The sequence below is a fragment of the Melopsittacus undulatus genome, chromosome 7 (assembly GCF_012275295.1).
Source record: "Melopsittacus undulatus isolate bMelUnd1 chromosome 7, bMelUnd1.mat.Z, whole genome shotgun sequence".
Classification (NCBI taxonomy): domain Eukaryota; kingdom Metazoa; phylum Chordata; class Aves; order Psittaciformes; family Psittaculidae; genus Melopsittacus; species Melopsittacus undulatus.
In genome coordinates this window covers 38,585,975-38,612,161 of record NC_047533.1, presented here as the reverse complement: position 1 = coordinate 38,612,161, position 26,187 = coordinate 38,585,975, and the positions used below count along the sequence as shown (strand labels likewise).

The 26,187-nt window shown below is 42.0% G+C and overlaps 1 protein-coding gene across 2 annotated transcripts in view; it reads left to right on the top strand.

The window, feature by feature from the left end:
• The first annotated feature begins 19,719 nt into the window (after positions 1-19,719).
• Positions 19,720-26,187, top strand: part of GALNT7 (polypeptide N-acetylgalactosaminyltransferase 7) — a 73,969-nt gene continuing 67,501 nt past the window's right edge. For both annotated transcript variants that reach the window (XM_005145520.3, XM_031045793.2), the window contains exon 1: positions 19,720-19,845. In XM_005145520.3, the coding sequence (XP_005145577.1) occupies positions 19,720-19,845 (126 nt within the window). The remainder of the gene's footprint in view (positions 19,846-26,187) is intronic.

The following is a 26,187-nucleotide window of genomic DNA, read 5'->3' as shown; positions in this document are numbered from 1 at the left end:
GAGGAGCATTCAAGCCTGGCTCTGACCTCCTCCTCTCCTGCTGCCTGTGCATAGGAAAAGGTGAGAGCAGTCTGTGATCATCACAGCTGGGCTGGAGGAAGGCTGCTCCAACAGAGGAGGTCAGCAGCAGCTACAATATCTTAGCCTCCAGAGACAGCTTATGTTAGCAGCAGCTATTTCGAAGCACTTGCAGAATGCAGCCTCCCACAGCCTGAATTTCCATCATGAAAAGCTTGTGACACCACCAGCTTGTGCAGTAGCTCCATACATTAACTGCCTATTAGCTCAGTGGTGGCACTTACACCATTCCCTGCACCAGCCAAAGGTATGTTGCTTGTCTGCATAATTGGTAATGCTGTGAGCTCTGATCAATGAATTGCCCCAGCTGGGTAGGAAGGAAACAGATCTCCTGGTCAGCAGCAGGGTCTCCCCCTTGGTTTTGAAAGGAGACTGAAAGGAGGCCTTTTCAACTGGAGGCCTTGGGGAATGGATGCAGAAGAGGATGCCTAGTGGGGTGCTCATGTTTGGATGTGTTTGGTTAATATTTTTTTTTTTGGGGGGGGGGGTCTTTTAAGGTGAGGTGGGGAAAATATCAGGATATTTTAAAATGTTTTCTTTCTCTGCCTAAGTGATTATTAAGTGATATTCACCACTGACTTAGTTAAATGTGTCTACTGGTTTAGAACTAATAAGCTACTTTAAGGAAATTCCAGGGTAAACTTTCATTTTGGCAGGAGGAAGCAAAACTGACAAGTAGAGGGAAAGTAACTCCCAGCAGTCAGGAAGACAGACAGACAGACAAGTGGGAAGAGCTGAGAAAGCTCAGCCATGGGATTAACCCCAGGAGTAATACCTGCATGCTAATAACTCACAGCCCCTTGCTAAAGAGGTTGGCTCAGTAGCTACTGCCTAAACTAGGTGAGAAGATAGGTACTGTAAGTAAATTTTTTGGTTATCCTATCTCCTCAGTGCTTCCCAGAGCCTAAATTGAGAGCAGGAAACCAGTCACCAGTGCTTCCCTCCAAAGTGCCTCCTTAGGCCACCCCACACATTTCAGGTGACCTAAGAGGGTCCATGCTGGCATCAGCACAGGAGACTGCAGTCAGGATACGGGAGGTGTTGCCACCTGAGCCATCCCTTATCTCCCAGCTCCTCACCAATTCTACACAGCAACAGATCATACCAATGGTTATGTAAAGCCTTTACAGATTCACTCTCAGGGTTTTTTTTTTTTTGAGCTGTTTTGTTTTAGGGGCTCCTGTTTGTACCTCCTGATTACTGACCAGCTGTAGCTCCACCATTTCCATGCCAAGAAACCTGCATTTGCAGCCCACTAAGAAGATATGACCCTGGCCTTCCAAGCACTAGGACTTGCAACTGAAAGGAGACGTCACTAACCCAAAATCAGGTCAGTGACTAAATGGTTTGATGTTGGCAAGTGTCATGAACTCATGAAGTCACTTGCAGTTGTTGCTTAGACGAGAAAGCAAGAGCTGTTTATTTAAATGTTTCTGAAATAGCAGCTGAGATGGGGAGAGAAGGGTGGGGAGACAAAATTGCAGTGTGGTCCCCTGAGAATGCAGATGTCTTTGCTGTTAAGAGCTTATGAACGTGGTACCAACAAAGGACACTAGTGGACTGGCACACAGGTCTTTAATAACCATGAACATAGGACTATAAAAAGGTCACATCAAGCTGCATTTGCTGGTTTCAGTTTATTCCTTCTAAACAGCATGCTACAAACTTAAGATCTGTACCGCAACCTTTTGGAAGCTCTAATCTGTTTCCAAAGCCCTAGCTCAAGAAATTACAGCCTGCCATATCTGCTTGCTGGCTGCTTGGCAAGGATGTTGGTGCAGTGTGAGCCTTGCCGAGCAAAGACAAAATGGCATTGCTTCCTATTCCATGTGGTAGTCAACACGCTCAGTGCTGTTAGTGTTGCTGCTGTGCTCCTTACTGTTTCTGCTGAGATAAGCAGAAGGTACTTTTTTTGCAGTACAGGCGATACCAGCATTCTCTTAGGCTGATAGGCAATGTGGCATGGCCTAGGTGAGCAACAGGATTTTGCCTCTTCACTCTTTCTGATATAGCTTTTACATTAAGAAATGCAAAGTATAGAAAAGCATGTGTTGGTTTAAGAGCTACCATATTCTAACTTTCAGTAAATTCAAAGCAAAAAACAGAAATCCCATGTCCTTTGCGCTAGTTACTTTTGGTACACGAAATGTTGCTGAACTTTTGTTCCATGCAAAAAATCTTTCTCTTGCATCAATCTTTTATCTGACCCATTATTGAGATAATCTTCAGCTAGCTTACTCTTAAAAGGCTGAACCTGTGGTGGTTCTCAGGACAGACTTGACATTGCATATGTGATGAAACTAATGAAAGTCTAGCCATGAATAACACTTTCAGTTCCCTGAGAACTTCCATCAAAGTAAACCTAGGGTAAAATATTTCCCTTTTAAAGCGCATGTTTGAAGTAAGGCAAACTAAACATTTTTTCTGTTATTTGCTTGCCAGGACATTCTTTGCTTGGTGTCTAAGCACAGTGGTTGGCATATGCGAATATGGCAGCTCATTTTTTAAAAAAGCTTAAGTGTTGTATCAGTAATAAAGAAAGCAGTTTGCATTTCAGATGAAGAGACAACGGTACACCACAAAATATTTACTCTACCCAGAAGACCAGCAATTTACAGATGATTTGACAGTGGTTTAAGACTTTTCTTGCCAGTATGTGTACACACTTAAATCTTACAGCTTTGTTTTTAACTAAAGTTTTCATTTATGTGCTAAGTAGTTTTCTTTAAGTTAAAGGATTAGATTGTGAGGGGCTAGTGTGTGTTAACTGATATTCTTCCAAAACCAGTAATGATTTAGGTCTGAGTTTTTATAGCATGTGGTGTGTAAGGAGGTTTAGCTTCTTGTGGACTTTTTGTATTTTTTATTTTTAGTAGAACTTAGTCTTTACTGGAGAGGGTTAACAGACACTCATAAATGTCTCTTGGTCTGGCTGTGTCCTGTGAACAAAGCAAACAGGCACAAGGGAATTTTGTACTGCTGTCATCAAGAGTGCATCCAGTCCCAAAGCTGTAGTGCAGGCCTCTCTTTAAGCTTTATCAATTGTGACAGCAATAGATGTGTGCAAGGACCAAATATGAGTTTACTTGCATGGAGATGTTCCCATAAGCAAAGTTAAACCCAAGGGAGGGTGCTTGGGATCTGCAGTGCCAGATGGTTTGTGACTCTGTGAACTGTAGTTGTGCCTGTGGTGGGGGCAAGAAGCCCTCTAGTTCTTTATGAAATGCAGTTTACAAGGAGAATACCTATAGATGCTTGGCTTATCTCCAGTGAGATGAAGCTGCTGTAACTCCCCTTGCAGGGTACACCACCAATCCCCCATACTGAAGCACATGCTCTCAAGCCGTGGTGAAGTTAGTGAAGTATAGAAGAGCTCCTAAAATTGATCTTTTGAGCTACCAAATACAAAAAAAAAAAACCAAAAAACAAAAAACAAACAAAAAAAAACCCCAGAATTTGCTTCATAAACGGTGTAACTACCGATATGCAGCAAAGGATGCTATGTCAGATAACTCAGGTAGGGCATATATAATCTTGCGATACCTGAAAGCTTCTCCTAATTGCTGCTTTACTTGTGGCAGTGATGCCTCAGAAGAAAATCCCTAAACCTCTTGAGTGGAGCAGGGGCCCTGCCTCACTCTGCCATAGCAACAAGAGTGCTTCCTGCTGGAAAAGCCAGCTGAGTCCAGAGAATATCCCCAGGAACCTTTAGAAACTCCAGGAAGCTTTAGCCTCAAAGAAAGAGGAAGAGGCACAACTCTGGAGCTGACAAGACAAGAGTTTGCCAGTGGCAAGCATTCAAACTTCACCAGAAAAAGGTCCAGAGCCACAAGAGATGGCATCAGTATCTTTCATTTGGCTTCTCTTCTGCACTCTCCCACTCTGGTGCTTGGCAGAGCATATGTAAAACATGGCACACTGCTTGCGGGGATACTGGTTACAGTATCAGATCTAGGATCCTCAGAGACAGCTTAATCCTACCACTTATGACAGGCTGAATCTGTGGGAACTGTTGGATCCTTTTACTGGATCCAGGCATGATAATCCTCTCATTGGAAAGCTTTTTGAAGAATTACAATTCTTCATGCACACTATCATGCTTAAGGCTGTATATGATTGCAGGAGTTCACTCTTGCATGCTTAAAGCATTTGTGTAAAAATTCCTTAAACCTGTATAAGCTGTGTCTGATGATAAGTATTTTGAAAAGAAGAGCACTTTTTTCCCCCCAAAGATGTATTAAGCCTGCTGGGTTTAATAAGAGAAAGAGGCTGAATGCACAGCAGCAAACTGCACAGCCTGGCTCACTGACCTGAAACGCTACACTAGCCAAGGAACAAAAGCCTAACCCCGGCCTCCTTTCCTTCACCTCTCCTAAAGCAGCTATGCCAAGTACCATCACTGTGCAGCAAATGTAGCAAAAACACCAGCCCCCTGCCCCCCATCTCTCTCTGTTTAAAGAGAATAAACTAAAAGGTGCTGGGTGGAAATGTGTATTGAGGATTTAGCCACATCCTTAATTCTGCAGCCTCCTCTACTTCCAGTGCATACTAAGCAAGTAGGTCATTCTGAAGGCAGGAAACTTTTTAAACCACCACTTTAAAATACCTACAGAACACGCTTGGTGTTAAAGTTGTATTACTAAGAAGTTAAGGATTTTTAAAATAATTATAAAAGCATAGTTGTTACAAGCAAGAAACAGAGCATAATTAAAAAAGCCTTCTGAACACCTTAACAAGTGGAAATATTCAAGTCCTAACTTTTCTCTATGCTTTGTCTTCCTACCTGTCATTCAGCTTTTCATGTCTATCTGCAATGCATCGTATTCTTGTAACCCTAATGATTTCTAGGGTCTTTAAAAACTCTGCAGCTAACGTTTTAATTGGCTGTTTTTTTGTTTTTGTTAGGTCAAGGAACAGTTAAAAGCAATCAGTGAGCAGTGCCATCTTAATTATGGAAAAGCCAATACACAGCTTTGGGCAGTGTGAAGAACAGACCCAGCACAAGCCTTAGTACCTTGGTTATGACTTAAGTATATGTGTAACTTCATAAGAGGGTCATCATAAAGTCACTAAAGTCCCATAATCCCTGAGGAAAGGGGAGGGCAAATGAGGCCATGTGTGAAAACCTGTACTAGGTAGCTTTCTTCTTTCCCTCACTCCCTTACAGGAGACTTGCATAGCATTCTTATTCTCCAGTTACTTGTGATTCTATTTTACGTAGATCATTATTAACAGAATCAACTAGTTGACTGGAAAGCCATAAATGAGGCAAAAAGTCAGAACTCAGAATGTGGTATATGGAGGAAGCAGTAGAATAACATGCTTTTCCAAGATGCAAAGTGCTTCTGCACATGCTTTGATTAGCTCTGAAGAAAATGGCAGGCTTAGAGGTGGTTTAGTTGTGCTGGGTGAGGCCTGTGAAGGAGAAGAAAAAGCAACCATATGTGACCGAGCCCTTGCTCACATCAGGCAGCACTAACCTTGGGACTCAGATTGATGGCTGTCCTGCAGCACCAAGGGAGAGCACACCCAGCAGCAGGTGTGGAAGGAGTGCCGGGCTTACCTCAGGCAATGCAAATACTCCAGGACCAATCGGCACGATCAGTGAAGCCAACCCACCTTGCTTGGCGCAGCCAGCTAGCCACGTGGCACACTGGCATACCTTTGCTATATGGCTTTAGTGTAAGGGAAAACAAAGGCCTTCAAGCTTAGACTCAGCAAGCCCAACCCAAATGACCAGGTCAAGCGTACTGCAGGCAGTAATCAGATGCTAGGTAGGCTTACTTGTCATGAAACATGATGTGAAATAATAATACAAAGTATAACAGACTGTGAAATGTCAGGAACCATTGTGGCAACCAAGCCAGCCTGCAATACCCAGGCATTTTAGATTAACACTGTAGGCATTGCTAACTTGAGAAATATGGCAAGTGTGTCTACTATTTCAGATTGGACTGAAACTTCACATGAGATACCTACAAGTTGCTGCCACTTACCGGTGGAAATGTTAGTCAGGCGAAGAAAAGAATGAGTTGCCTGTTGTTGCCTGAGGAATGCGTAGTGCAAATACTTTACACATACAAATGCAAAGTGCAAACTGAAGGCAAATTGGACATAAACTGCAGAGCGTAACAGCTGCTGCAAAGGATGAAGCACCCTTAGGTTATAAAGTTGTATGTTAGGGATAGATGTTCACAAGGTCCTCGGGCACAACAAGTAACTGGGAAGAGAAAAGGGTAACTGCATGGTAAAGGCTGCATGCTCTGAGCACATTGTTTACAAGCCAGGAGCACAAAGAAACTGGTTTTTTTTTGTAAAATCTCTTAACTCTAAAGAGTAAATCTTTAAAGCAGCGCAAGGGAGTCATGCACACAAATCTCATTATTCTGAAAGCTGCTTAGAAACTTTAGCCCTTAGAGTCAACATACCACAATGCATTCAGAAGTACAGTTTCAAAGAGTTACAAATGCTTCTAACAATTAGCTAATTAAAAAAAAAAAAGGAAGAAAAAATAGGATTTAAAAGGATTTAAAAGGAAAGAATTACAGAGGGGTTATATGCTAAGAAGGAGGTAATTGAAAGGGATGAGAGGGTACAGTAGGAAGTGGATGTGGTTAAGGTATTTGTAAGATTAGTTGAAAAGTCTGATAAAACTGGAAGTAGGAAACCAAATCCTGCACAAATTAATAGAGTTTCTTTGATGTATTTGGAGCTGCATGGTTTATACATAGTCAGCGTCTGGCCTGTGGACCTTAAGAATGATTGGATAAAATAGTGGTGGAAGCTTATTAAAATACAGCCAGAAAAAAAGTGGTATATAGTATTTGATGCACAAAAGGTGCTTATATTATCAGAAATTAAATACCCAGTCAAAAGAACCGAACAGCTGCAGGTAGTGCAGCCTCAGGGGTCTTAGGGAATTAAGCAACTTAACAGTAATGGAAGCTGTGACTTGCTATGCAAGCTGGTTTATTGAAATAAAAAATTGAAACAGGATTTATTACTGGTTTAGAGGTAGATTGTGAGTTTAAAACTCCCTTTCAAATGTGCCCTCAAAGAAGCGGGATGATATGAATGTTAAAACTTGGGGGGGACCCATGGCGGTTGGAGGTTATGAGGAAAGCTCTGGCATGCGATACTGACTCCAATTAGTGCAGATACGCCTTTTGAAATGCCTGCAGGGTTTTTATAACTATAGAAAACATACTCAAACTTCGGGTAAGTAGGTTGTGTGTGCATGCTTGAGTTCTCAGTTTCTAGGATTAAGAGACTGTAAGTCTGTGCCTCATACTGTAGGTGCTCTAGTTACAGACTGGACTAGTCTGTGCCAGGCACTGAGCAAACATGGGACAAAGATACACAGCAAACAGTGTACAAAGCAAAAAGACAGCAGAGAAAGAGAAGAGCCAAACCAGGTCAGCAGGACAGTACCCAAACTTTGTGTTCCCCTGCTGAGCCTGCAGAACTAGGATCTTTTTGCATTTTACATACCGAAATTTCAAAACCATAAGACAAGGGAATCTGTCCTGACATTGAGCAGACTCATTTCAAAGATGACTCTTATTTCATTTTCGTTGCTTCAGTGAGCCAGTGCCATGTTCAGAGCAGTGTTAGCGTTGAGGAAGAATAGACAAGCACTGAGAATTTCATGGCTGTAAAAATAAACACTGTCAGCAGGATACATAAAATAATGTATTGAATTTGAAACACAATATCACAGGCAAATGAAGAAAACCAGTTGCATCTGCTAAGCATTTCTGGGCAGATCAATTTACATAATGTCATTCTGTAACTACACAACTTTATTTAAAAAGTCAGACAGAACAGTACTGCAGGTCTGGGATAAGCAGCAATGGACTTTCGTAGGTCAAAAGAAACAAGTAAACAAAAACCCCACCATCTCTTTTTATCTCAGTACAAAACACATCAGGATGAACATACTCAGAACCCCTGAGCTTATGTTTAATACTAAATTGAGTGTGTTCAGAGAACTACATAAAGATTTGCCTGCTTGATTTCTCCCACTTCTTTAGAATCCAGGGTGTCAACACATTTAATATGAGAACTGTTGTAATGATGGCATGTACTGTTGTGCAGAGGTGAGGAACCTCAAAGCCATAAACTTGGGTGGGGTGCAGGTATTTGTTAAGGACTTTGCCTGCCAGAAATTAAGAACCATAAATGAATTCATGTGCCTGTGAATCTGTCTGCCTATTCTTTGTATTTTATACTAGGTCTCAGGATGCATCAGTGACAGACTGGTATTACCTTAAAGTGCTGGAGGCTTATTTGATCACTTTGAGAAGCTTCTCCCACATTTGCAAGTAGCAGGAAGAAGGCTGCAACACCAGAAGCCTTAAAGAGGTCTGGCTTTTTCTTAGTCTGTGTAGTGAGTGTAGATGCTGATGCTGGTGCTGGTCCTGTCCATGCACTGTGGGGCAGGGCAGAACATTTGGATTTGAAATGGAGATATTTGAAAGGAGAGAATTATTCAACTGTACCCAGATAATTGACCAGGAAACTGGAAATCCTGGTATCAAGGTTGTAGCCTGATGAGGAACTTATACTGTATAAAGCAATCTTTTTTTGGGGGGGAAAGGAGGAGAGTTAGGGAGTGATGACAGACTAACGAAAGGGCAGTAGGAGGGAAGGAAGGATTTGGTGAAAGCTTTGAAAGATCAGAGAGGACACTTATCAGATGAAGCAATTTCTGGGAGGCATAGAATTAAGTATTTTAAATTTCAACAACAATTCAAGTAGTGCAGCCACTCAGAAAAACTTAAAAGCTTTTTAGAAGATAATTGCATGCATTTTACATGTACTATATGCACTTACACTTTCAGAGAGTGCAAGTAATTGATCACTCCTGCCAAAGTTAATAGGGCATCTCTGTCTAAATTGCAAAGCAATAACTAGTTGTTTAATTAATGAAAATTATGCCTAACAGTCTAAAACCCAGATTCTAATCACTTTTTAAGTTAAAGTGACTAATATATTTTTGGAATAACAACTTTGTGTTTTGCTGCTGTGTACAGGGCAATAATACTCCAAATTCAGAGCTTGTATAATCCACAAAAATAATTCCCAGGGCCCATCTATCTCTGTATCATCAAGCTGATATCACAAAGACTATAGATAAATCCAACAACCATAACTTTCACTAACAGTCTACTTAAGGCTGATGAATTTGAGAGGCTGGTCAGAAAATAGTGGTGAAAATTTAGTAGCCTAGTAGACACTGCACATGATGGGGAATGACAAGTTTAGAGAACAGTTTGGTGTTGTTATATTGTTACCACCATTAAACCACCCTTTCTGCAATGAGTGATAAAGAACAAGAAGAGGTAACATCTCTGAAGCAAAAGGAAAAATACACTACAATCTCTCAGTAATATACCTTGTCCCACACCATCAAGCTTATTTTTATCTTATTTAATGTATAACATCAAGAAGCCTGTCACTGACTGAAACACTTATACCAATCTAGTTATCCGTCAGCTCTGAACTGAGCTGCATGACTAGAATCCAGGCAGTTTACTTGCCTTAGTGCACACTGTTACCACTTGTAGGACCTGAAATACAGCCAGAAATGTGGGCCACAATGAAAAAGATTAGAGTCCATCTCCTATGCTGAAGTCCTGTGTCACAGCAGGCGACCTTGCTGGAAGAGCATTGTGAACTGTGAGGATTTACACTATCTCAGATTATTTTTACTATCACATCACCAGCCTGTGTGTGTTTTTTAACCTGTCAAAATAACTGACATTATTGTATTACCTCTGTGGGTTCATCCTAAAACATTAAGCTCAAGACAGTGGAATTTGGCATTTTCACAGCCCTGGCTATGGAATGAGATACATGTCTATGTACTTTTGCTGCAGATGCACTCATGCTGCACCTAAGAAAATCTGCTTTCCTGCTTCTAATGTGATCTGAAATATAAGATAGCTTCTCAAACACAGTATGTAGATGTAAGGCATGTTAATATGGGTATCAGCTGACCCACAACTGCACATTTGAAGGTCAGGTAAATCTTAATTTAGGCAAAATTTGTGGTTGATACTGATTTGACTGTTTCTCAAATGAAATTTAAAAAAAGTTTTTCAATATGGATTTTTTGAATGTGTTGCTATCAAGCATTTATGAATAGCTTTAGTAATCAACTCTCACAGGATAGAAAAACAAGTATGTGAAAAGTCTGCATCCTATTTACATTTGTAATATTTCATAATTCTTAAGGTATCAGTAGAAGCATTTTAATGAGGGTTTTGACAACAGTGCTGTACCAAATGCAGTGAAAATCCTTTTGATGATTAATTAAAGGAGATTGTAAGGACATCATTTGAAAATGTAAGGGTGGGGTTAAAAAAGATACCTCACCCACTAGAAAAATGCCTATGTTGTTCTTGGCCTATGTTTAAGTGCATATTAATAGATCTCCAAGAACAGGTATTTCTTCTTCTGCAAGTGGTAAGATGTCTTCTCATCTAGTATTTTACCATGAGGTATAAAAAAAATCATCTGGCCGTGTGCATACTAGACTAATGCATGTTTATAGAGCAATGGTTTGAAAAGTCACAATACTTTGCCCTCAGGATGCAAACATGGTATTGCTTGAGAGACTCAGCAACTAACACAAATACATAAAAATTTAGCAATGCCATTAATGCTTTATTTTTAGTACTGTGATTCTGTGCATTGCTATTGTGATACATGGAACAGGGATGCAGTGTATCCCTTCTTCAATAGGTGTGCTGGATTATTTTTCAGTGGTCAGCAGTTGCATATCCACTGCTCCACAGTGAAGCTCATCTTGATTTAAGAGCCCCCCATGCTGATGTGTCTCTGCAAACTGTTTATGTAATTCTAATAATGCCACGGAATACTGCAGACTGCAGTTTAAAGTGCACAAGTACAGTTCAGCCCTTAACTTCTCCTGGTTTGCAACAGGAATTTAGGTGGTGTACTTACTTTATTTTGCAGATCTGATCTTTCTGATTTGAGTTTGATTAAAAACCTTGTATTCACATTTAGCTTAGAAAAAGAAGAAAAATATGATTCTTTTGAATAGCAGCATAAAATTTAAAGTTGAGAAAGCTATAGCCGGTAATTTTTATCCTAAAAACAATTCAAGGTGAAATCTTGGCTCTATTGAAATCAGTGGCAATGCTCCACTAATTTCAAGAGAAGGTATTCACCCTGCTAAATGCTTTATATCCTAAGGGCTCAATAAGTTGTTGCAAAAACATTATGTAGTTAAATGATGAAAAAAACACACACCCATTTGTCTTTAGAAAAGGGAAATTCCTCACCTAAGGTAAAAAATTTTGCTGCCAGGTTTCCGTGGGAGAAGCTGACAGAGGTAATCCAGCAGTGATGAAATATTCTGGGATTAATTAGACATGGCCTAGATACAAGCAAGAGAGTATCAGGGCTGACCTAAATGTAGCAAGGAACAGTGCCTCTTTCTCCTCATTTCTGTTAATCCACCTTGACACCAAAGGCTGAGCAGGGCAAGTTTGAAGAGAGTGCTTGGATATAAGCCTAAAAGACAAGCAAGTTGTTACGCTAATCTTAATTCATATTATTATTTAGATTTAAAGTGTATTGAACACATGATTTAGCTTCCTGTGTCTTGTAGGTTAGTAAGAAGTCAAGCAGGTTTTCCAAGCACTTAGTCAAGAGTCTACAAAAACCCTCCTGTGGATCGCCATGCTTTAGCAGAATATGAAGTTTTCCTATTGCTTCTACTTTGTCCCAGAATACCATTTCGGCCGAGGGGAAAACAATTCATCACACACATGCTGTGTTCATTTTTAAGCACATACAAATATGTCAAAGTTGTTGATAGCAAATGAAGAATGGAATGAACTTCACTTTGGCCTAAGGTTTACAGGAGCAGCTTTCATTTGTTAAAACATCAGTGATTCTTCAGTTTAATTTGAAATAATGTCAATTGCAGTAATCTGCTCTGTAAGCATGTTTCTCAAGTTACAACCAGTGAAATAAATTGATTTTTTTTAAGGATAAAACTCTAAATTAGCCTTTTCCCACTTACCCTGTGAACTCCAAGTAAATTCTGAACTTAAAGGATGTCCCCGAGTTGATCAAAGTACTCAGAACAAAGATTCAGTTAACCCAGTATTAAAATGAAAGTACAATATAGAAATCTGCTTCTTGCTAATTGCAGGGAATTTTAGACAATTTTTGGTTTAATGGGAATACTCAGCCCACTAGTTTTTATGTCACTGCAGTTATACATTAGAAAAAGGGGTTTGAGTGGCAGTGAATTGAGAGGTCTGAAAACCTGCAGTATTTGAAGATGGATGAGATCCTGCCATTGTCACTATTGCTTGTCACAGGTGACTAAAAAGCAGCAGAGTTCAGCTTCCCAAGATGATGACTTTATTACAGTTCTTCACCTTTATTTCAAAGTCTTTTTGACAGGTCTAGGATTTTTTTCGGTGAAGTTGGTTGGGTTTTGGGTGGGTGTTTTTTTCAGTTGTGGGTTGTTGTGGGTTTTTTTGGCTTAGCTTTCAGTTTGGGAGAAAGATGGAAAACATTAAAAACCAAAAAGTTGAAAGGAGTATCTATCTCGATACTTGAATTAAAACTCCACAAGTTGGGAATAATTTAATTCATATCAAAAAAGGATATCTGTACGTAACTTTGGACCAGAGAAAAGGGAGAAACTACCAAAAAATGATGTATCTGCATGTTGTACTAAAGCCCTTATGAAATCTATTTCATTATGATTATATTTAGTAAAAGACTTGAATGTGTGCAGTGTTATGATCCAACAGCTGCTATTGCCTGCAATTCCACAAGCAATTCCCGCAAAATATGTCTTTTACAACAGAATCGTTTCATTGAATTACTAATCAATACAACTTGGTGTCAGACCATACATAATAGAAATAATCTACTGTTTAAGAATTTATCTCCAAATAGCAGCTCAGCTGCTGGTAATATCAAACTTAGAACTTATGAAATCTGGAAGAAGTAAGAAAGCTTGGAGCTGTCTGGCAATGCTTTTATGATTCATTGCTACTAAGACTCTCAACTTCCAGTCATCAATTTGTGAAGGAGGCTCTGTCCTGAGATCTTTAAATGACTAATGGCAATAGTTCTGCTATCATTTTCTATTGCAGAGACTTTCCCCATTCTCCAGGCATCCAGGGACCCCAGTCTGAAAAACAGAGTCCACATGATCTCTGTGATGTTGCTCAGTTTCTACTATTTCAATGTTAATGTATAAGCCTATCTACTGGACTGGACTTTCCCAGTAACTATTAATTTACCTTCTACTTATTTATGTAAAAAAGGGCTGATGACACTTTCTGAAACAATACTTTGCACGCTTACACTGTGACTAAGGAACAACAAAAGATGCTTGGTTTAGGGACTAGCAACTGTTGCATTGTCCATGCTTTTCTATATAAGTCTCAAGTGTCTTTTTTTGTCTATGAAGCTTCATAGGGTTTGATCTTGCTCAGATTTGACATGCTGACTTTATTGAACTCATCAAGTGCTTTATAAATGTTTTTTATCTTCAGTAGTTAGGTTTTGTTTCATTTTGGGCAACATGGCAGAATATATCCTGAAGAAAAAACTGTCAAAGTTATTGAAGTTTTACAGCCAATAATATAGCAAGTATGATACTGAATCGATAATTCCCAAGTTACCAGTTATATGTTAGACTATCGACACTTTATCACCAAATAGTAAAAATCCAGAAATATGAAAATCTCATTAATTTATCATTGCAAAATTTTCCATTTCACACCTCACATGCACTGCAGAGCTTGTTCAGCCTGACAGTTTCATCAAATTAACTCCCCTAATATTCTATATTTTAAAAGTTTTCTGGAAAAGTAAATCAGCATCTGAAATGTGGGTGGTTACACCACTCATTTTTTTTCCAGCATAACAGAAATTGCAGCAACCTATTTCAATTTTCTCTGCCCTAGATTCAGGAAATGATGCAAGTTAATTTCTGTTCATACTCAGAAATATGATACCTTGGAAAAGGATATTTTCTGGAGCTGATCTGATTACTTACATCTGGCTCAAAATACAGGTGAGAGTTCCCTAGGAAAAAAAAAAAAAAAAAAAAAAAAAAAAAAAAAAAAACTAATAAAATAGACATTTAAAATATTTTTTTTACTTTAAAAATGGCAAACCCCCACTTAGAATCAATCCAATTCTCTTCAAACTTAAATGAAACACCCACATAACAGACCATCCCATCCACTATTTTAATGAGATCTAAATCTGTCAAGAATTGTCAACACTCATCATATTGTGGATGTTTTGAGGACTTGCAAATCTGAAAGAAGTTAAATTTCTTCAGACAAAAGCAGTATTAATAATACAACATTGCTCATAACACTGATTGGTACTCAATACCAAAAAGGGCAGCTGAAAAAAAACCCAGCTTCTTACATTCCTGTCTTCAGAACACTGGTAGAATCCAGACCACTACAAAATAATGAGCTCATTTACTGTTGTGTGGGAAAAGAGAAGAGTAGCTAGAGGTGATACAGCAGGAGGAAAACCAAATAAGTAGGCATGACAGGAGTATGGGGGCTAAATGTAATGACAGGAACTTCATAACATGTTCTTCATAAAAATGACAGGAAAAGCAAATGAGGCAAACTGCACTCTGCCAAAAGCATTCATTCAAATCCTGAAATATTGAAGGATCATTTTTGGTAGGACACATGTTGCTAAACATCTGGTTAAAAAAAAATAAATAGGGTAAATGAGAATTATAGGAGGAATGGTACTAAAGGCTAGAGATCATGAACACAAAACAATGAAGATGAAGCACATCACAGTCTAATTTGCAAAAGCACACATTAAATATTACTGAGAGTCACTTATTTGATTAAAATACTTTTAAAACAAACACAGAAATTGAGAAGAATTTTAAATTCTGTAGTTTCTTTTTATCAACTCTGAGGTTAAAATTACACGCATTGTACATATTTAGGGCATAGTTTTATCTCCGTCACAGTACCACCTCATTAATCCAGAATCTCACTGCAAATCATTCAATGCTGGGGACAGTGTCAGAAGGGAGGATGAGCCTGTTTAACATAAATTAAGGTAAATTTGACCAGGCTTCTCCAGCCACATGTAGAGTTCCTACCTTCTCAGATGCAAACTAGGGAAGGAGTGTCTTGGATTCCACCTGGACACCCCAGAAGTTCAGCTAGCAGCACACAAGAGTTTTCCATAAGTGTCAGTGTAGCAATATGGAAAACTGCATCAGCTTTCTTCAGAGATGACTGCTCAAATGCAAATGACCTTAGAAGAGCTCGCACTTTAGTAGTGAAGGTCAGAAGAGGTGTGAAAAGGGAGCTGGAAGTTTTTACTGGAGCAGAGGTGTTGCTTGTGTCGAGGGTATTCAGTTTAGGAAAGCAAGTTACTCTCTGCCAGCTGGCTTTTTCCAGCACTTTTTTCTTTAATCAAAGCACGACCAAATTTGCTTTACGTGAAGCCTAGAGTACCTTGTGTCGTGAAATACTGTATTAAATGAAGCGTTGGTAGTTAGATCTGGAAACTTCTAAGAAAGTGAGATTGCTTGAGTTCTACAATTCATTTGTCATATTTTAAATCCATCTGGTAACTAACACCACTCAGCCACTTGCTCACTCTCAACCCCACCCCACCCCCAGTTCAATGGGGGAGAGAGTCAGAAGGGTTAATGTGAGGAGACCCATGAGTTGGGAAAAAGACAGTTTAACAGGTAAAGCAAACCAAGGAATTCATTCATCACTTCCCATTGGCAGGCAGGTGTTTAGAGCCATCTCCAGGAAAGCAGGGCTCTATCACAAGTAGTGGTTACTTGGAAAGACAAATGCCATTACTCCAAGGTCCCCCCACTTCCTTCTTCCTCCAGCTTTATATGCTGAGCGTGGCACCATAAGGTATGGAGTATCTGTGGTCAGTTTGGGTCAGCTGTCCTGGCTGTGTCCTCCTCCCAGCTTCTTGTGCACCTGCAGCCTCCTCACTGGTGGAGTGGGGTGAGAAGCACAAACATCTTGACTGTGTGCAAGCGCTGCTCAGCAACAACTGAAACATGGGTGTGTTAGCAACATTATTTCCAGCACAAATCTAAATCATAGTCCACACTAGCTACTATGTACAAAATTAACTCTACCCCAGCCAGCACCCGGCACACCATTGCTAATTTCAAAGGACTTATTTACATGGGGGGGAAGGGAAACAACCAAAAACAAACCCACAATTTGTGTTTTGTGCTCACTGCACTCAGTAGAAGGAGAAGTTGGTCCCTGACTTGCAGATTTTACAAAGGAGATCTGTGTGTTGATAGAAAACTACCTGCAGAGGAGCAAATGAACAGGGAAGCCCTCAGAGCAGCTTTGTTGTATTACAAAACTTTCTTAAGTTTTCATCTTAACAGGTACAAAAGTTCTGTAGGAATTTCCTTCCAAACACTGTGTTAATGAGCAAGCAGAGTGCTTTATTATGGCCAAATATTCAGGACAAGAGTTAAGAGGCATATCCAGATCCTGGTGCTTCTCTAGTGCGAGCAGTTGCATGAGATTTTGACATTTGCTAGTGACCCTGCTCCAGGCACCATCCCCCAAATCCCCAGCAATAAGGCAACTGCCTGGCTTAGGGGATTGGTAATCGGATACTTCACCTCCAGGTCGTTGTAGGTCTCTAGTTCAAGAGCAGCAAGGCTTTGTAAAGACTTAGACACCATTGGATATTTATTTGGAGGCATATGGGTAAGTGAACATATGATTTCTGTGCAGCAAGCAGCAGACATGTCCACATACAGATACAAATATTATGATAGCTGCCAGTCTGTTAGAAACATTTGAACGACAGTATGTCAGTCTGACAAAGGTTGATTAACTCCCTAATAACAGTGGGGATTGTGTCTTGTTTTAGTGCTGGATGGATTGTAAAAAGCATCATGGTTTCTACAGTATTTTACAACTGAGAGAGGCAAAAATACATGTTTAACCCTCCATTTCCCCTGACCAGGTTGTAAAAGACTTTGAAAGTAGTTGTGAATGTTACTGGACGCAATCCAAAGCCAATTTAAATTTGAGTTTTCTGTCTTTGCCAGTATGAATTCAGCAAGATCTAAAATGTCTTCTGCAGGTCTTTCCAGCACTTCACTACGTAGGGAAAACTGCAAGTGCAGAATCTGAGACTTCCACACGTCCTTAATGAGGATAAAACTGGGAAAAAACCTACTTCCAAGGTCTGTATTAACCTAATGCTTCTGCAGTCAGACTGTATGGCCTGTGTGTGAGGAAAAAACATAGATGATGCTCCCTATTGTGGTGGGACCAGAGCAGGCAGGTGTAATAGTAAAACAGAAGCATGATGCTTTTTCCAGTCAGGGGCCATTTCAGAAGGGATGGGGCTGGCTGGCATGAACACCTTGTCCATTGGCTCGTGATGCCATCCAGTGGGCATCAACTTCTCTTTCGGGGGAAAAGGAAGTGTTTTTTTTAAACACCCAGTACAGAAACCACTGCCCTAAGACAACTAATGAGGGAATTCACTGATGGTGACACTTCCACTGTCTAAAACCAAATGCTTGGGTTTTGTACAGTGTACAGCACTCTGTGAGGATCTCGGATACACTGTTCACCCATGGGTTTCTGCAGAACATAAGCCTCCATTTAAAAACAAACAAAAAACCCAAGCAAACAAACAAAAAAAGGTTTCTGCAGGCAACCTTACAAATGTGAATTCATATCGTATCGACTCGCACGCAGAGGGCTCTATCCCTGTCACAGCTTTGAGAAGCACCAGCAGAGTGGTATTACATTGCTTGAATGTAGCCAGTTTTACAGAGCACTCTGTGCAATGCGAAAGGTAACTTATTTTTTCTTCTCACTCTCTTTGAATGTGCTCACAGCACCCACACAGGACAATGATGAGAGATCCCCAAAACAGACAATAAAACAATGGGAGGAAAGAGCATCTTTTGCCACAGTAAGGTCTCTATAATGCAGTGAAAAGAAGAGTTGTGAGGAACATTTCCATAGCTTTTTGACAGCCTACAAAGCTTCACAGTTTGTAGCCCCAACCTGCCTTTTCCTACTGGGCTTGAGCTGGACACTTCAACCTTATGCCTTTCCTAGCTAAAAAAAAAAAAAAAACACCCTAATCCACCCTATGCCTTTCCTAGCTAAAAAAAAAACACCCTAATCCCTCCCAGAGTTGTGCTGTTATCTACCTGAGAACAGTCACATAAACTTTTGTGTTGAGTTGTTTGTGTGGTTACTGCAACCTAAAACAGGGCCGGGGCTTTGGGGAAAACATCACTGGGGACCCCTGGAAGTCACAGGATTTTGCAAACACGGGTTTAGAACTGTTGCCCATGCTTTGAACATCGTGTTTGTCTACGTCTTGAGCTGTGCTATTAAAGAATAGGAGGGGGGAGGGAGGTGGCAGATTCTACAGTGCTATAGCACAAGTTATATGAATAAACAAAGACTTCTGTATCTGGGTGTGTCCAACTACAAAAGTCACTTAGGTATGGGTTGGGGTTTGGGGTTCCTTTTCCTCCAAAGTGATCCTGTTCAGAGTGTAATATACTGTTTTATTTCTACAGTGCTTATCATTGAAGTTAAGGCTTGGGATCTTTGGATGTGATAACCTCCCAGTGCACACAAGAAATAGATCTGAAAAACATCAAAGCAAGCGGATAGCACTGAATACATGAAAAGGCAAAAGTATTACATTGGAAGCACTGTTCTTGCATCACTCTGCTTTGTGAAGAGCTCACATTATCGGGTTTGCATGCATGTGTGCACGTGCGAGACTCCTTCAAAGGAGGAAACAGGATGCCTAACTTTTAGTGCAGAAAATTAGTAACAAACTACGTGCAAGATAAGGGCTGATACCATCTATGTAATCTCATACTTAATCTGCTACCCTTAAGAAAATTCTGTTGACTTTTCGGTATTAGTCTGCCCAGGCTGCAAACAATAACTAATGGGCCTGTGTTACCTTGTGACAACCACTGAAGCTGAGCGTTTGCACCTCGATTTTTACCAGTCGGTGCCCAGCGCGGAGCTGCCCATCCAGCTAGCTGAGAAAACCGAACCCCCGACTCGAGCTCTCCCATTCCGTCCCATTATTCCGGGCGGGGTGCAGGCGCCGTTAATCCCACGGCCGGAGCAGGTGCAGCGGGAGCACACAGCCGCTACTACCGCCGGGGCGGGAGCTGGGTGCCGGGGCGGGAGCGGCTGCCCGGTGCGGGGCGGCCACGTGGAACCGCGGCTCCCGCAGCGGCTACTTCCTGCTCGCATCGCCTCGGCCGCTGTGCACAGCGGGGAGGCAGCAGGCAGGCGAGCAGCCGGCAACGGGGGAGCCTACCGGGGAGCAGGGGGAGAGAGAGAGAGAGAGAGAGAGGGAGGAAAAGAGGGGCGAAACAGAGAAGAGGAAAAGCACAGAAAGTTTGTACGTGCGGCGGTGAGGGGAGCCCCCGGAGGCGGGCGGCTGCCGGAGAGCAGCGGCGGCCGGGGGAGAAGGGGGAGAGGAGGAGGTGCCGGTGGGGCCGCGGGGGGCGGAAGCCCGCCGGTGCGCGGGGCCGGGCGCTGCGTGCGCGGCGGCGGTAGGGAGAGGGCGGGCGGGAGGATGCGGCTGAAGCTGGGCTTCCTGCTGCGCGCCGTGCTGCTGGCGGGCAGCTTCTTGGGGCTCCTGCTGCTCTGGTCCTCGCTGTCGCCCCGCACCGAAGAGCCGCTTCCCCCGGGACGGACGCGGGTGAGTGTGCGGCCGCGCCGGGCAGCTGAGCGGGCGGGACAGAGCGGGTGGCGGGGCCACCTCCCGGGATGTGACCGGCGGCTGCTGCAAGCGGGCGGGGGGGGGCTGCCAGGGCTGCGGCCTGCGGCGCTGCAGGCCCGAGAGGGGAGCGCGGAGCGGTGGGGCCGGCCCCAGCTGTCCCCCGGATCCGGCGTCCCTGCCCGGGCGCCGCCGAGCCTCGGCCCGCCGCCGCTGTAATGCTGCCCTCGCCGGGCCGCGGGAAGGACCGGGGCCGCTGCTCTCCGATGGGCCCCGGCGGGTATCTGGTCTCCTTCGCAGCACCCCCGAACGCCGGGGCTGGGCAGGTAGCTCGCCGCTGGGGTCCGCCGCCGGCGTGGTGGTGCGGACAGTGCTCCGACGGGGCCCTTACCCGGGACCTCCCCGGCGGCCGTGCCCTGCGCACCCAAAGCGCGTGGGTTCGCTCCGCCTTTGGGGGTTTTCCACCCCCAAAATAACCGCGCTGGTGTGCCCGGTGTAAACATTCTGCAAGGGTTCCCCCGGGCTTCAACAAAGGGTACAGGTGTTCCCCCCTCCCATCCACCCCGCCCGCGGGGATCGGCTTTCTGACGTTTTAGTAACCCAACGGCACGTTTTGCCAGGGAGAAGCAGCAGGTCGGGTAACTGCAGAACAGCCCCAAGGCGTCGGGTTGATGGTGCTGGCAGAGCAGATCTCTGACATGGGGGGGGGGGGGGGGGGGGGGGGGAACTCCGTGAGGAGCGGGGTGGGCAGTGTGTCGGCCGAAAGGGGCAGTAGCCTTTAGAAATGCTTTAGGAGGTCAGCAAACAGGTCTGTATAGAGAACCTTGCAGCCCATATGTTAGTCAGGTGAGAATAATCTGACCCTACAACACCAGGGTCTTGGAAGGAGTCAAAGTGTTCTCTTTGTTTCACCAGATGTTTTAGAGCTGTGGAACATAGCTGGGATTAGGAGATCTGTTAGAAGTAAGAATAGTGAAGATTCATTTAATCTTGATAAAGTCATAAAATTTTACAGTGCTTACATTAAAAAGTGATCTTTTGTGATGCGTTCACTAATGATCTTGGCCCTTCCTAGTGGGCTGCCTTGAATAATTGTGGAAGGCAAGTGAGCTGACTGAATTCTTGCTTTTGAAAACTGGAAATTACTTTGGACTCCTTCAGCAGATGCTCTGTCTTCTGAAGCTGTTACAGTTTGCTGTGTTGTGGCAGTTACTGCTGAGGTAATAGGCCGTATTGGAGATACACAGTTTATTAAGTGGTGAAGTTTCTATAATCTGTTCTTCTAGACACAGCATAGGCTTTCCTGTGTACAGAAAAAAAAAATCAGGAATTTTATTTGCATACCTCCCCAGAAAAGCATCAGGCAGTAAATATTTTGCATCAAATCTGGTTGAGTTGCTTTTCCTACTTAGGAAGGGGTAACAGACCTGTAAAATGACATCCTCTGGTAAGAAAGAAAAAGGTCTGGCTGTGTTGCTGTGTAGGGCAGTGACCATCTTCAGGTGATTATTCTGGGGTGACAAGTGAAATATTGCAGTCCTACAGTGTGTGTGCTGTATCAACTTATTCAGATGCTATAATGAATCATGCTGTCCTTTGTCACAAGCCTGAAAGCATTCACTCAAAGGCTTTTAAGCTGAACCCTTGTATCAACCTCCATTCACATGAGAGGTCTAATTTGGAAATCTTGTCTAGCTGCTGTGTGTTGCAGTAAAGGAGTCATAAGAGGTTTTTACAGTCCAACCCCTGGTAAAGCAGTATGCTGCCTTGATTGCCCTTGCCTTGGCTGGAGGAGGAAATAGCCATAACAGCCACTTCAGGAAATAATTCAGTGTTTGTTGGGAACAAATATTATTATATTAAGTAAATACTGTCAGAGATGAAATCTAAACAGTATATCTGGTTCATTAGCTAGATCAGCTGTTTACTTGTCATCATGGATATATGAGAGAGGGTAACACATGCTGCTTCCTCATTTTCTGGGAAACAGTACTGTTATTACTAAATGCATGTCGTGGTTTGCACTGCTTTCCTCCTCAGAAGCTGCTCAGGTGAGGAGTCCTAGTTAAGCACTGGTGAGCAGGCTCGGTACTGGCAGTGTGCCAGCATATTTCTGGGGAGCTGCCAGAGCCCAGGAGTAGGTACAGAGATTAGGTCCTGCTAGGTGGGGCAATGAGGTCCCTGTGGGGTGAGCTTGTGTCTTAGGGTATGCTCCTTGCAACACCTGGAGACACACGCTGTGACAGTCCAGTGCCTGCACATTGGAACTGGGAGTTTAATTGTAACTGCTTCTCTGAAACACCCTGGTGTGTGACCTGTTCAGTCAAACACATGTGCCTGTTTGCTCTTTTGCTAGTTGCCTGAAAGTTTGTTAAGCTAAAGATAACAGAGTAATTCTTCTGGTACAACACCCTCCTCCCTTCGCTTGCTCTGAAAGCGCTAGCCAAAAGACATAGAATTCCCCCTCAAACCAGCTTAAAATAGAATTTAACTATTTATAGCTAGCCTCGGGCAGTGCCTTTTCTCTTTCTGCACTGTAACCCTGGCCAGTTTTTCGTAACACTGAGGCATTAAAGAAACAAAGATAAAAAGTTCTGTTGTGTTGTTCTTTTTATGCTTATAACCTTGAATCTTTTTCTGCTTACAGCAGCAGGCAGGAGTAAGTAATTCTGAAGATCTTGTACTTATGTTATAACTATGTACTTTAAAAAAAGTATATTCTCCCTTCAAATATTGCATTATGTTTTTTCTAATAACTTTAAAATATTTCAGAGATCTCTTGGAGATGAAGGATGATTAATATACAGAAAGCTTTTAAAAGTGGAAGTGGAAAAGTGGCTGGTTTAGGGAGGAAGTAAGAGAACACAGAGGTAATAACAGTAATACAGACAGTTGGAGATAAGACTTTTCTACCTGATAGAAGACTACCACAGGTGTATGTGTTCATTGAAAGCATGCTCAGCAGTTGGGGGGGGGACAGGGGACGGGGACACAAAGGTCTTCTCCAGGTAACTCTGCTGTGAAGCTTTGTTTCTGCAAGGCACTATTTGAGGAAAAAGTGCTTGGAGGATCTGGATGGAGAGCCTAAGTATTTATTAGAAATTACAATTTCTAATAAATTGTCATTATCAGAAATTAGCATTAATAAATAATTATAATTATCCAAAATATCCAAACAGAATAAAGTAATACTTACCCTAAAGAGCTTTTAGTTTCCAAACTAAACCAAACAGAAACAATGAAAACTTACTAAGGTCTGTTCTCAGAGTCTTTAATAAGGACATGTGCTATATGATAGTAAGGGTTACAAGGGGACCAAAGATTGAGGCAGGGACACTCTTGTTTATGGCTGTGAAAAAAGATTAAGTAGAATCATCGATCTGTTTTATTATGTGTATGTTGTGGGGTCTTTTGGATGTTTTCTACTACTTTCTGATCTTCTGGGACAAAGTATCACAGTATTGGACCTAGATTTGAAGCTTTTAATCATGAGAAGATTGTGGTAGGGACCTCAGCTATAGTACTTGTTGGTCTCCAGTGAGATGTGTCGCAAATGATCAGTCTCAGAGATACAGCCTTAAAAGCTGGCATCACCAAGGAGTGGGTAGTACAGCCGGCAGAATCAATGGACTGAAACAGTAAAGAAAGATTTGTAACTGAAAGGTTGAAAACAGTGTATTTGAAGGAGTAAGTGTATCATGGGTCAACTTTAACTCTCCAAATCTGGCCAAATTGATATTCCAAAGATTCAAAGCTATGTACAATTGAAGTTAGTTTTTTATTTTGTTTGTTTGGGGGTTTTTGATTGGTTGGTTTCAGGGTTGTTTTTTTGTTTGTTTTTGTTTGTTTGTTTGGGGCTTTTTAAATATCTGTTAAACCTGCCTCAGGCAAAGTTGGAAGTACAGCTTTTCTAGTTTGTAGTCTAGGAAGCAGTCAGTACTGTGAACTGTGGTCTCTCACTTCCTCTAATGTTCTCTGGAGTGCTCCAAGAAGCTGACAGTAATTACCCTATTAATTTGTCCGTATGAAGGACAGTAAGAAATAGTGTCCAGCATGTTCCTGGTCCCCTTCTGGAGCCTACAGCAATAACAAAAGATTTGCTGGAAGTGTGTGGTTCACCTGGCACAAGTCAGAAATGTGGTGGTGAGATTGCAAAACCCACAAGATAAGTTCTCATGTGCAGTGAGGAACACTCCCAGAAATCTTGGCATGGGCTGCCTGGCCTTGTATCTGGGAACCTGGTGCTTCAGATCTGAAGCACTACAGGATTTGTGGTATTTACCAATTCTAGCTAGCCCATAGCCACTGCATCTGAGCTGCCAACTGTTAACTAGTCTTGCCACATATTGAAGGTGTTTAATTTTCTGTGTCTGTAAGTGACATGTTCTAAATGGGCCTTTGTTTAAGGAGTATTTGTTTATCAGCAGCTCTCCACTTTTCTGGACTGGGTTCCCAGGGCTGCTTTTGCTTTGTGTATGCATAAGTAATTGGACAACTCTCCTCTTCCTCCTGCCACTCCTGGAAGCATGCACATCTCCTATGCCAGGTGTGCTCTCAGTTGTCTGTAACCTAACAGGAGCTTTTAAGGCCACAGTCTCCCTCCCTTAGTCACATTTATACCCTCATCTCCTGGTTAGCTGTCCTGGCTGTCAGGTGTCAAAGAAGCCATGCCACAGTGAGGGTTATTCTTGGATTGGGAAGGGAGGCTCTGCTGAGGACTCTGGTGCAGATGGTGATTCTGGCATGTCCCTCTGATTCAGGAAACCAGATGATGGGCTTGCAGCTGGGGCTGTGGGCCCTCACCTACAGCCAGGTTTAAATATTACAATTCCCACATGGCCACTAGAAGGTGGAGAATTCATGGTGTGGAGGTGGAGGAGTTAGAGTTAAAAAAAGAAACAAAAACTGAATTGACATTTTCTGAGCTTTCTGGTGACACCCCTTCTCCCCTCCTTTAGAGTGTACCTTGGCTGGATTGTCACTTATTGACAAGTTGTAGACTGAAGAAGTGTTACTGTGGTTTAAATTAGATTCTTTGTGGTGGAAGTCCCAGTGCAAATTCTCTGCTTTCCCTTACGGAGTAAGGACAAATGTGCTTAGAAAAGAAACCTAGATGCAGAAATTTGAAGTTGATGTCATTACTGGAGGAAAGGTGGGAATTAGAACAAGATGATAAATCTGATGTAACAGGGAGAGCAGTGGTCAGCAGTGAAGGGATTTGAGTTGTCTGAATTTGGTAAAAATGTGATGCATTGTAGTACACGTGATGAAATAGCAAAATAATATCTCTCTCCAATTGCTTTGTATAGCTATCTACAGGTTAGTCTTTTTTTTTTTTTTTCACTGGTTTGCCTTTCTACAGTTGGGTGAGACCTAACACTAGGAGCACCACGTCAGTTTTGGTGTGCCAACATTACCTGACAGCTCAACACAGTCATTCATCATCTGGGTGTGAAAAGCTCCCTACAGGTGCAGGGCTAGACATAAGCATGCCGCCTTCTTCAGTTAAAGACATGATAAATCCCTGCTACTGGTGTGACACTGCAGAAATTAACACCATGGCAGATTCAATGAATTTGGTTTGAAATCTGTGTGCAAGGATGAAGTGAGCTTGCTATAGCCATTGTAGGAAGTAAGCATCATTTCCTCCACCACCTCTGTTTATTACTTTAATTTTTAGTGTTGCTAGTGACAGTAATAGGCAAAATGTTTTGAGATATTAAATGCTAATTTTTTTAATGTGTGCTTTCATCTAAATTTGCCTTGATAAAGCTTGTAAAAATATTCTGTCACCCTTGGGAGAGTATAAAAACCCCAATTCCTGTCATATTAAAAGTGAGATCATTTGACAAATACTTCCAGTTACACTGCAAATAAATGAACACACTAACAATAATGTGAAGAAATGGAAAAAAAAAGGCCTACAAAATTCCCATAATTTATGTACACATACATAGATTGTATTAAAACTTTCCCAAATTCACTTGTAATTAAGATCCCCTGCAATAAGTTAGGTAAAGAACTCATTGTTATCTCTAGACTATTAATTACGTAAATGTCCATTCCTCTAGGGAGAGCAGTTTTGCAATGTCTATGACAAGATTCCTTTGTCCTATTCTAGCCCCAGGTGTTAAGATTTGTGACTAATGTAGAAGAACTGAATAGCTGAAAAATCAACGATCTTATGTTAAGGCTGGTGTTTGCTTTTCGAGAATCCCATTGCAGGAGAAGGAGATATGGACCACCCAGAGAACCTTGGGCAGTATCCTCAGCACTCTTGGATAAGATTATGCAGCAAGATCTTAGTAACTGTGTCTGTTCGGG